The sequence below is a fragment of the Eretmochelys imbricata genome, chromosome 4, assembly GCF_965152235.1.
Source record: "Eretmochelys imbricata isolate rEreImb1 chromosome 4, rEreImb1.hap1, whole genome shotgun sequence".
NCBI classification, from domain to species: domain Eukaryota; kingdom Metazoa; phylum Chordata; order Testudines; family Cheloniidae; genus Eretmochelys; species Eretmochelys imbricata.
The window spans coordinates 42170786-42182281 of record NC_135575.1 but is presented as its reverse complement, the minus strand read 5'-3'; the positions used below and the strand labels follow the sequence as shown (position 1 = coordinate 42182281).

At 39.0% G+C, this 11496-nt stretch overlaps 1 protein-coding gene across 1 annotated transcript in view; it reads right to left on the bottom strand.

The window, feature by feature from the left end:
• Positions 1-14: 14 nt before the first annotated feature.
• USP53 (ubiquitin specific peptidase 53) overlaps positions 15-11496 on the bottom strand; it is a 64166-nt gene continuing 52684 nt past the window's right edge. Inside the window, exons 15-16 of the mRNA XM_077815171.1 lie at positions 4743-4842; positions 15-3765 (exon numbers count right to left, since the gene is read on the bottom strand). Of these exons, the coding sequence (XP_077671297.1) occupies positions 2817-3765; positions 4743-4842 (1049 nt within the window). The 3' untranslated portion in view covers positions 15-2816. The remainder of the gene's footprint in view (positions 3766-4742; positions 4843-11496) is intronic.

Genomic DNA, 11496 nt, shown 5'->3' with positions numbered 1-11496 from the left:
ACAGAGACTAGAGGTAGCAGCCACCATAGTAGTTAGATTTTTATCTAATAGTCTGAACAAGCAGAAAAATGTAACTTGGCATGAAAATAAAATTCTAAAGACTGAAAAATATTAGTTACAATACCTGTTAAATGCATTAACACATTACAAAATGTCTGTTCTTATACAAATCTATAACCAGGACATTTATAAAAAAATAAATAGGCACTCTAGCTAAATCAATGTCAGATCACACAGTTAACAAATATTAAATAAACATAGGATCTGTAGAGTAAATATAAAAACTGAAGGTGTCAATAAAATAGTGCACATAAAACTTATCTGGTAAACAGGTCATATACAAAAGATTTTGCCTGGGAAGACTGCTTCAAGGAAAGACTAATTCATCTAAATGACTTCAATGAAGATTGTTGCATTTCAGAAGAACTTAAGAAGCTATTCTTGAATATGCTCACTAGCTTTCCAGAAACCAAATTCACTTGTGTTAGTAATAGGCATTCACTTTGTTCCTTTGTATATAAGTATGAATGTTTGCTATGCACATTTAAGAACATTAAGTTTGCTCTTATATAGTATTCAGTGTTGTTCTGTTCATATGTTAAATTACTGCAATTTCAAATAAAAGATTTCTGGAAAAGCTTGACAAGTTCTAATACTATGTTTTTAAAAGATGACATTTTAATTAAGTAGCTGTGTACATTAAGTAATGCCTATCTGATATGGGTTAAAAATGTCAGCTATTTTGAACAAAAACAACAACGGTGGGAATCTTCCATGCTTTCACACATCCAAGTGTTCTTAAATCAAGTTCTTTCTCCCCACCCAGTCTTATCCAGAATGTAAGGATTTTCAGTAAATTCAATTTCACTTGCATTCATATCTATACATGTTGAATATATTTGCTTTAGATATAACAATATCAATTCCAGAATTCATTGTTTCAAATGCTACTGGGTGATTGAAAAGTGTAAAGAGGCTGGCTTGAGATATTTAGTCTGCAGCATATCATGGTAGCATATTAAAAATGACAAATCTTAGATTGAATTCATGGTAGGATATTGGCAAAGTAAGCACAGCTTGTGTTTTATATTTTGGATAACTTAAAATACACATGATTGTCACCATTTGGCTGAAGCACTAATTCACATAATGTACAAAAACATTTAAACCTGTCTGACCACAGAACAAGTATAACATACATATGTAGCATTAAGCTCAGAACTAAAAGGCATTTTACACTTATTTTTAAAATTGGGTGGTACTGATTACAATTATGCAAGCCATGAGCTTCAACTACTCATTTTACACAGTCCTGATTTGATAGTATTCATTACAAGTTACATTAGTTATTTCAGTGGCTAACAAATGGTACAAAGCATGAATGGATTACCATGAAGCTGAATTATGAGCCTCCCTAAAGGGTGCAGATTCAATTAAAAGCTTATCCAAAGGGGATGTAGATTTGTTTAGCCATTCATTGAAAATACAATCTAGAAGTGTTTTGGAGTGGGAGACTGCTAGCTGGGGACAAAAAGTTCTGTAACAGTAAGTCTGACTGACTGACTCCCATAAATTTGCTCAGGTTTATGTGAACCATAGTGATGTATTTTCAATAGGGAAGGGGAAAAAGACAGACAGGTAGGTACACAGTAGGGATGAGTTTGCATACAGCTGCTAAATCAATCTGACCTGAAGACTAAGGTCTTGAATGTAAATGTACTGCTTCTTAAATTAATCTGGTGTAGGTACATGTGACAACTTCATATCCTAAAATATATTTGTTTCTACAGCACATTGCAGACTATATTAATTTGTAGTTTACATAGCTAAATTAAATTTCAGTAATAAGTTAAGGTATCACAGCTTTGCTTGTGGAACACTGACTAGAATTTAAATTAAAGGAGCAAACAGTTGGGTAAAAAAGTGTACAAATATGGAACTGGAGTTTTAGGATAATTAAAAAATTCTAATTCCCTTGTAAATTCCTTTCTCCTGTCCATGTAGACTAGACCAACTTGTAAAATCACTCATTAAGGCAGCATTCTGAGTACTAAAAATCCAATTCTCTGGGTAAACTTGCATTAAAAAAGACACTTAAGGATAAAGGAAATTAAGTTAGACTTTCACAGAAGTCAGATGAAGAAATAGGGAACATTGTTACTCATTAGGAAAAATGGTTCCATAAAGCAGATGTTCTGTATGTACCATGCTATGTATGGTACTGTACTTATTAGCATATCACTAGCTAGTTTAAAGGATTACAGGTTAATTTACACCTTCTCAGTCTGTGGCACTAAGCCACAAGTGTATTAAGTTCTTCAGTAAAATGAACAATTTTAAGTTAATCTTGTATGTGACTGATCTACCTTGGTATTAATTAAAAGCACACACTTTTAAGGGGACCATTTGTAAGAGACTTACAAACTTATTCAGCATCATTACATGGAGGTAAACATAGTTAAGGCAAGAAAGAAAAAGACAAATCCATGAACATAGGGCCAAAACTTTAGCACCTTTTCCCCTGCTCACCCAGATTTGCAGAATCATTGAAACAGTCATCTCTCTTAAAAGCATGGCTGACAGGACACCTAAGTATGCAGTGTTGTAGTTGTGTCCATCCTAGGATATTAGAGACACAAAGTGGGTGAGGTAATATCTTTTATTGGACCAACTCCTGTTGGTAAGAGACAAGCTTTTGAGCTCTGGATACCTGTCACCAAACATTGAGAAGTCCATGCAAAATGCATAAGGAGGACATAGATTTGAAAATTTACCTGTTGCAGTGTATGCCTTCTATGCTAGGTTTGTATCTCTGTTCAGATGTGGGATGACGAATCAAGAGTACCATGGTATACAATGCCCAGATCTAGTCCAGTTGGTGGTAGATGCTTATCTTTGTGGAAGCCACCACTGTTGGCAAAATACAGCTTGGGTCTCTGATGGTATTTCATCCTGTATGTATCTGTCATGCAACTATCTACTGAAAAATAGGTTGTTAGACATACACTATCATTTGCATCAGGAGAGCTAGCACTTGGTCCTGTGTGCTGAGATCCTTTATTAAAAATACTGCCAGATACAGTCTGACAGTCATTAACTGATGAGCTAGGTGCGGAATCCAGTTTGTGAATGGTGTGCTCATTCCCTTGAAATGTTTCTTTAAATCTTTCTTCATTTATAAATGCACCTTCTGATGCAGTTTTTGAAGCAATAGCTGTTTGCCTTCCAAAATTTGAAGGGTTACTCTGCAACACTTCTGGCAATTTTAAATCAGCTGTGGATTCATTTTTTGATCCCAGCAAAACATTCAGAGTATATTTCTTTGGAGGTAAAGGAGGTGGAAGATTTTGGTAAATTACTTCTGGACTCTGAAGATTATTAGTCCTACCAAATGACTGAACAGCACATTCACCAGATAAGGACAGCTCTGTGTGGGACTGTTCTAACAGATTCTGTTGTACTAACGATGCGAGCTCTGACTTTGATCCAAGAGTTCTTGTATGAGGAGACTGCAGCTGAGATGAGAGAAATTCATTGTTTTTCATTCTCTTTCCACACACAACTAAAAGTTCAGTGTTACAAGGGTGGGCTGAGCTCTCAGCACTGTAAACTGGCATACTGATTGTCTCAAGTTTACCTGGATTAAGCCACTCTGAAGAGCTCTGTTCATTTAACTTGCCGATCTTGGTTTCTCTCTTAACGTGGTCCTTAAAATTTGGCTGTAGAGTCGATGAAGGGAATATTTTCCTGTGTGGCATCTCTACTCTAAAATATAAATGTGCACAGGTATTTTGGAACCAGTCACAAGAGATTTCTTCACAAACGTTTACACATGCAGTTTTTTTTTAAAGCATACCCCACAGCCATAAATCCTAAGTACTGTGAATGTATCTTTTTTATAATGGTGTTCTTGGAGACATTTAAATATCCTTTACCCTGATCTGACTGGAGGATTCAGAGACTTATTTAACAAATATTCATTTAGCTCCAAGGTATATCAAATCATTGCAGATTTTCTTTCATAAGAAATCTGAAGGATTAACAAAGTTCTGCAAAAGATTCATAGATTCACCTCCAATAAGGAAAGAGGAATCTTGCTAAAGCACGGAATGGAGTCAGGTCTGGATTCTTTTCCTGATCCTACCACACTGACTTTTGGACAAGTCAGGTATGTCAAAAATTTGAAAAAATGTCCACCACTGCCCAATTTTACACTCCAGGTCCTGATTTTCAGAGAGGCTAGGCACCTGCAGCTCCCACTGACTTCAGTTGGAGCTGTGAGTACACATCACTTCAGAAAGGCAGATCTAGGTGGTAGGTAACTGGCTACCCCATTTTTAACTACAGTTTTCAGAAGACAGTTTGACCAATCATTATTTGTTGTATGAATGTACAAAATACATCACTTTAAACTCCTGATCTAGTTAAGATGATTAAATATCAGATAAAGGGCCAGACTGTTAGATGCCTAAATCCCTTTAAAAATCTGGCCTAAAATTTGGTTCTCTGTTGGCTGATCCTTATAAACATCAGTCAGGTTTCCTTGCGTTTTCAAAAGACAAATTTGTCAGCCAAGTCATTTTTGACACACTAGGTACAATATTAAAATAACGTCTGAAGACTAGGTTTGAAATGCATTTGGATACATTATAGGTTCTCTTTCAGTCAACAAATGGAGCTCCACATGGACATTGTATTTCAGAGAGAAAAGTTTCACAGTAAGAAACACAAAAGTTAATTACCTCTTCAGTGGAGGACTGTGCATCTGCAATTGAGATTCTGAAGGAAAGTTAGTGTGTGGTCTGTAATTAGCTTCCATAGTCATTTGGTTTTTCCTCAAGTCTGGAAAAAAATAGCCCAGTTTTACTTTACAATAAGTAAAATGCTTCCTCTTTCTTAAGGGTTCATTACAAGTTACTTACACTAACAAAACAAACCTCCACTAAACAGGATACTGTTCATTATTTTCAACATTACAATGAAAAGAATATGGATCAACAAAACCACTTCCAGTAAAAATCCTTCTACACTGTTTTTCACAAGTTCGATTTGTTACACTTCAAAAAGGGGCTTTTTAATAAGAAAGACCTAATAAAATATCTACATACTGAAGAGCTTAATTACTAAAAATATACCTCTGATTTCTCTGTTAATATCACATGCTTAAACACCTAGCAAGTGATGGACACAGTTCATTTCTAAGATTTCTAAATGCTGTGGGTCCATGGAGGCACAAGGTTAAAGGTTAACTTCAACTCCCAGAAAAGTATATAGAACAGGTATTTAATCGTGCAGTATCTGTGTTCAAGATATATTTACTATATATGCTATTGGTATCCATGTCCCCCATGTGCATAAGGTCAGATTCTTTTCACCAGCAATGTCCACTGGGACCATGCCTGTGCCCTAGATGTTCTCATGTCCCCACCATCCAAGTGCATAAAGGGGCAGAACAGGCCCAATTACCCTTAGTTACTTCACCAATATAGAATCACAGAAAGGTGGACACCATAGTAGCAGAGAAAGAAGAGTCATTGAATCCACATGGACAACACATTTTGAAGAATCACAATTACTTTAAGTAAGTAACCATTCTTCTGAGCAATTGTTTACATGGATTCCACTCTTGGTAACTAACCAGCAGTTGCCTGTTTGCTTGGAGGTAGATACTAGAGTTCCTACTTAAACAATGATTGCAGGACAGCCCTACCAAAATGGGCATCCCATCTGGAAGTCTCTACACCAAGGCGCAGTGTCTTCTAAAGGGTAGGCCAAACTCCCCACACCTGCACCACAGATTGCAGGAAGACGGACATTCTTCAAAAAGACAACAGAGGATGCATGATTTCCAGTAGAATGAGCTCTAATGTAGCAAGGTGAATTTAACTTGGTTAACTCGTAACATGTTCTTATATAGCTGGAGACCCACTTACATAACCTCTGTGATGGTATACATTGCCCCTTAACTATCAGCAAAGGCCATGACTAGATTGAGCATGTTCTTGAATGATTTTGCCTTGTTGATGTAGGAAGACAGTTATCCTTACTACACTAATTGCGTGTGAAGTTTAGCTTCTCCCAGGGTTTGAGACAGAAAACTAAGAAGCAAATAGATTGGGTCATATGGAACTCAGACCACCTTGAAACTTCAGTGATGCCTAAGAGAGACCTTGTATTTATGAAACCCTGTATAAGGGGAACCTGACATGAAAGCATAAGTTTCCCCTACCCTTCTAGTTAATGTACCAGCCACTAAAAAAGCAACTGAAAAATAGCAACCTATTCCCTGTACCAAAGGTTAGGGTGCAAAAAATCAATCCTGCTAATACCGTATTGACGCCTTTAAGGAATCTTGGCACAGTAGTGAGAGAAAATGTAGTATGGCCCTGCATAGGAGGGTAATGCCCAGATATTGCTCCTAAATGGACCTGGACCCTGACCCTTATGGACCTGATAAAGTTCAGATTGTTTCACAGCTAACCGTCTAATACTGCTGAAACTGGGGATGTCAAGAGAGGCAGCTGGTGCTGAGATGCCCTAATGGAAACCCTCTTCCATTTTGCTTGTAATAATTTTGCTTTGTAGTCTGGTTGAAGGTTTCCTTCTTTGGAACAGAATGTTCTGAACTTCAGTTGAACAGCTTTTTTTGGTAGATGTCAGCCAGCCGTATCCAGGCTGTCAGATGTAATGAAGCAGTGTTCAGGTATAGGATTAAGCATTGTTCTGAACAATAATACTGAGCAGGGCCCGTAGACCAATGGGGGGAAGGGGGGAGGACAGGCTGTATTGAAGGTTCATCAGTTGTGAATACAGGAACTGCCTATCCTATGCTAGGGCTATCATAAATGCTCTGTCCTATGTCTTGATTCGCCCTCCTCAGAACCCTTGGTATCACAATGAATCAGCAGAAAGGCATACATCAGTCCTGGCATCCAGGAGATGAGAAGGGCATCTGTCAAGGGGCCTGGGCTCGAAACGCCCCCTGGAACAAAATATCTGACACTTGTTGGCCTGGTCTGTGGCATACATATGTTTCTAGGAATCCTCACTTGCAAAAGTTATTCTGTAGTACTGAATATTTAAAACAGACCACTCTTGGTTGTCTGAGAGCTTCCAGCTGAGTTGATCAGCTAAGGTGTTCTAAAGGCTGGGAAGGTGCTGATCCACTAGGTGTATTCTGAATAAGATCCTACAATTCCAAAGCTGCATAGCCTCCCAACAGAATGGAGATGATCTTGTTCTTCCCTGCCCGTTGACATGCACAGGTGTGAAGTTGTCCGTTGGCACTTGTACTGTCGAATCCTGAAGAGGCAGGAATATTTGCATGCCAGGCAGATGGCTCTGAGCTCTAGGACATTTATATGGAGACAGGCTTCTTGAGGAGACCATAAAGCCCTAAATCCAAAGGTGATCGAGAAGATGAGGAAGAGGCTACTGAATAGAGGACTCAGAGAAGCAGCCGTATTAGTCTGTATTCGCAAAAAGAAAAGGAGTACTTGTGGCACCCTAGAGACTAACAAATTTATTTGAGCATAAGCTTTCGTGAGCTACAGCTCACTTTATTGGAATGCATCCAATGAAGTGAGCTGTAGCTCACGAAAGCTTATGCTCAAATAAATTTGTTAGTGAATAGAGGAATGTCACCCAAGTCTTGGTAAGCAGAGGGTAGAGAAAAGTACTTTCTTGCAGACCTGAAGAGGATCAGTCTTTCCACCAGTTTAATGAGATTACTTCTTGTGGGACCATGATCATCACATGCACATGGTGTCTACTGTAGATATACTGATTTGAACACTTGAATAGAGTATGGGTGAAATCTGGCAAACTATGTCATACAGGAGCTTGAAGCCATGTGTCCAAGAAGTCCAGCATGTTTTCACTGATTTTCTTGGGTGATCTTGAAGTTGGTTGGTAAGATCTATTATTATTTGGAATCTTTCCTGTGGAAGGTAAACTGTTGACCTAGAGTCCACTGCTCCTGCTCCAATGAAAGCTATGCTCTCACCATAGTGGATTTCTCTCTGTTGACTGATATCCAGGAAGGCAAAAAGCTTTAGGGTTACCTGAATTCAATTGTTCACCTGGTTGGGGTCATCTTCCTTGAATTAGTTAAAGTATGGACAGAACTGGATTCCTGCCTTTTTTAGATGAGCTGCCACAATTGCCAAGCACTTGATGAACACCCTTGGTGGTGTGGAAAGACTAAAAGGCAGGACCCTGTATTGGTAGTGTAGCGAGGCAGAGTGGTTCCCTGCCGCCCCAGAGTGGGATGAGCCCTTCTCCACACCAGAGAGAGCACAGCCAGCGAGTCCCATGCCCGCCCCCCAGAGGTCAAGGCACAGGACAGGAAGTATAAAAGCCCAACCCCAGAGCTCACTCAGGAAGCAGCTGCTGGAGAGGCCAGACACCGCCGGCCTAGCTCCCAGTTGGGAGACCCCGGTGACCTACGGCGGACCCGAGGACTGGCCTGACCTGCCAATGCTTGACACCGACCAGAGCCTGGAGGAGCTGCCCAGCCTGCTCCTTGCCAGTTACCCAGAGGACCCCATGGTGCTTGACCTCACAGAGGACATGCACCGGACCCAGGTATCTCCAGAGGGGGAGTTCGGAAGTAGCCCGGGGGCAGCCAACCCTACTCTGGCTGCAGCACTGCCAGAGTTTATGTCAGTGTGTTGCGGCCAGGATCCCCACTGACTCCACAGCAAGCCTTCTGCCAAGATTTCTTAAAATAAGAGGTGGTTGCCATCAGGAGGCCAAGACATTAAAAATATTTCTCAGGCTTTTGACAGTGGCATCAAATTTGTTGTCTGGTGAAAGCCCCAGACTGAAGAGGAAACAGAATAGGATTGCCTATGGTGGAATCTCTCTCTCCTTCAGCTGATCTGAGGTCCTCTTTTGTCCGATAGTAATACTTGGCAGAGGAATGCTGTCTGAAAGATGGCTACTGGCATTTGCATTTTTTTCTTGAAGGAGGAACCATGGGTCCAAAGAGCAGAAGTCAGGAAAAAAGGTTGCTTTATCTTAAGAACCTCATACTCAAAGCCATTCTGCGAAAAATGTCTTAAAATGTTGTTCAATAGAAAAAAAGTAGACATTTTGTCTTGAATTCCTCAAGATTTCCTCCTCCCCCCCCCATAATATATTGACCTGAAAATATAATAAGTTTAGATCCAAAATTAGAATGTGGGCATGGAAGAAGTTTAACTTTTTAAAGTAAAAAAATAAGCTAACAAATACATTTTAGCCTAACAGTTGCTACTAGGTTTTCTGTAATTATACTTAAGCTTTTAACATGCAAACTAAATTTATATCTTACATATAAATCATTTGGTTTTTATTTTTATCTAGATATGTTTTACACACAAAATTGCTCCTTACTCCCCATAAAATGACAAATGTGAACTGCGGTTCCTAGCTAAACAATTCAGTTAATGATTTTACTGAATTTTGTTTCAGGAGCTGTGAAGTCCCTCGGTTGGGCACAAGGAGGCAGCAGCGATTTGCAAGCAATCACTAGAATGTCACTGGGGCAGGCGTTCAATCACAGCCGCTCTCAGACACCGGGAGGTTGTGCATTTGGAATTCCAGCTAATTTAAAAATAGCTGTGCTATTTTTCTCTTCTGCTGACATGGAGATCCATCCAGGCGGGGGGGGGGGGGCGGGATCTATAGGGAATTTTGGCTCCAGGTTCTTTGGAAACCTAAATACAGTATGGCAGATGTTACCATACTGCACAGCAGAAGCCTCAACACCATCATAAAAAACTCAAACAATAAATTAAAGATAATTTTGGCATTTCTCAAATACAAGCCAGTCAGATTTTTGGGATTTACCTTCTCACTTAAATATCTGAATAGATAGCCTTGTTTTTAAAAGACAACAGCCATTCTTCTATCCACCGAGTAATCTAACTCCACCACCGCCACGCCACCCCAAAAAGGTGAAGATTGTATTTCCACATGCTTAGAAAATATTTTCTATTGTATTGTTGAAATATTGCAAATAAAATATACAATACCCAATTTTAGTAAACAAAAGGAACTTCACTTCTTTATGAATGAATGTGTCCAGCAGTTCAGATTTGATTATATATATTTTAGAATAAATGTAGAACTATTAGTAAGAAGCCAAAGTATAATGACTGACAGTATTTTCTGTGAGACAAATGTTTTTTTTTTTAAGGTTATATTTGAAGAATTTACAGAGGGATTTAAATTTGGGACTGAACCTTGGAAAAACTAGACTATAGTATTACTGTCATGGATGTTTTAACAGAAATGAAATGAAGGACCTTTGTAATTAACAGACATCCACTCTTGTTATATACCCTCCCTTCACTTGGACATGCACATCGCACTTGCTTATGTACTTTCAGAAATCATTGTTTAAAAAAGATCTGATAAGGCTTAATCTGATTGTCAGAATTAGTTTCATCTTGATCCATGTTAGGTTTCACAGTGCTTTCACTCTACTCAACCCCCAATTAAAAAGCGCATAGTATTCTTAATTTTACAAGTAATCCATCTGCACACATTTCATGACTTCTCAGAAACCTGCAAATTAAACATTTCCTTACCTCCACTGCATATACACATTGATTTAATAACTAGAATTGCCAGCAATGATTTCTACCCTCCTGCACCACTTTCTCCAGTGGGCACCAACTAGTGGGCAGCTTCTCCCTCCATGCTACAAAATTAAGCACAAATTTTATTTGGGTATTTATTAATTGTTCCTTCCAAGTTAAAAAGAATCAAAAAAGATCTTTAAAAAATGGAGGGCCTGAGTTTTAAACTGGCTATTGAGAGTGCGATTTTAAAAGCCCCCTAAATAATTACAATCCAGAACTTTCCCATATTAGATTAAAATAGTTCCTCTTCATTTGTGGGAGGGCAGGGGAAGAGATGGAGGAGAGGTAGGCTCTATCACTTCTCTCTCCTGGGGCAAGCATCATGTTCCACTTTTCTCCGCCTCCCATAGGAGAAGGAAGAAAGGGGAGCACTGGGCCTCACTCCATCCAGCTTTTCCTCCCTACAGAGGAAGACTACATTGCTTCTTTAAATCCCGATTTACATACTCCTGAATGGTTTAATCTCCTCCTTTTCAAGGAAAGTCCAGTATGTGGCAGCGGGCCCTAGGTTTTGTCCCTAGGGTTCATGCAAACTTTGCGTGTGGGTTTCAAATAGCAGCCTGGCTGAAAGAAGGGTCAAGACCAAAATAAGAAATTAAAGCACACATGTAGACAGAACAATGGATCAGATGTGTGTGAAGGGGTGTCTTGCAATAACTTTAAAAACTGGATTTAAATTGGTGTTTCTTGTAAATATTACCAGATTTTTTTTGTGTGGGGCGTGGGGAGAAAGATTTAGTTTAAGGGATAGATTAAAATCTTGTGCTCTTGCTATTTAAAATTAGAGACTGGGATGTCATTTCACACTTACTTGCACTGATGTAATTGTTATAAAAACAGGCTTTTAAAAGAATCACATTTGTCA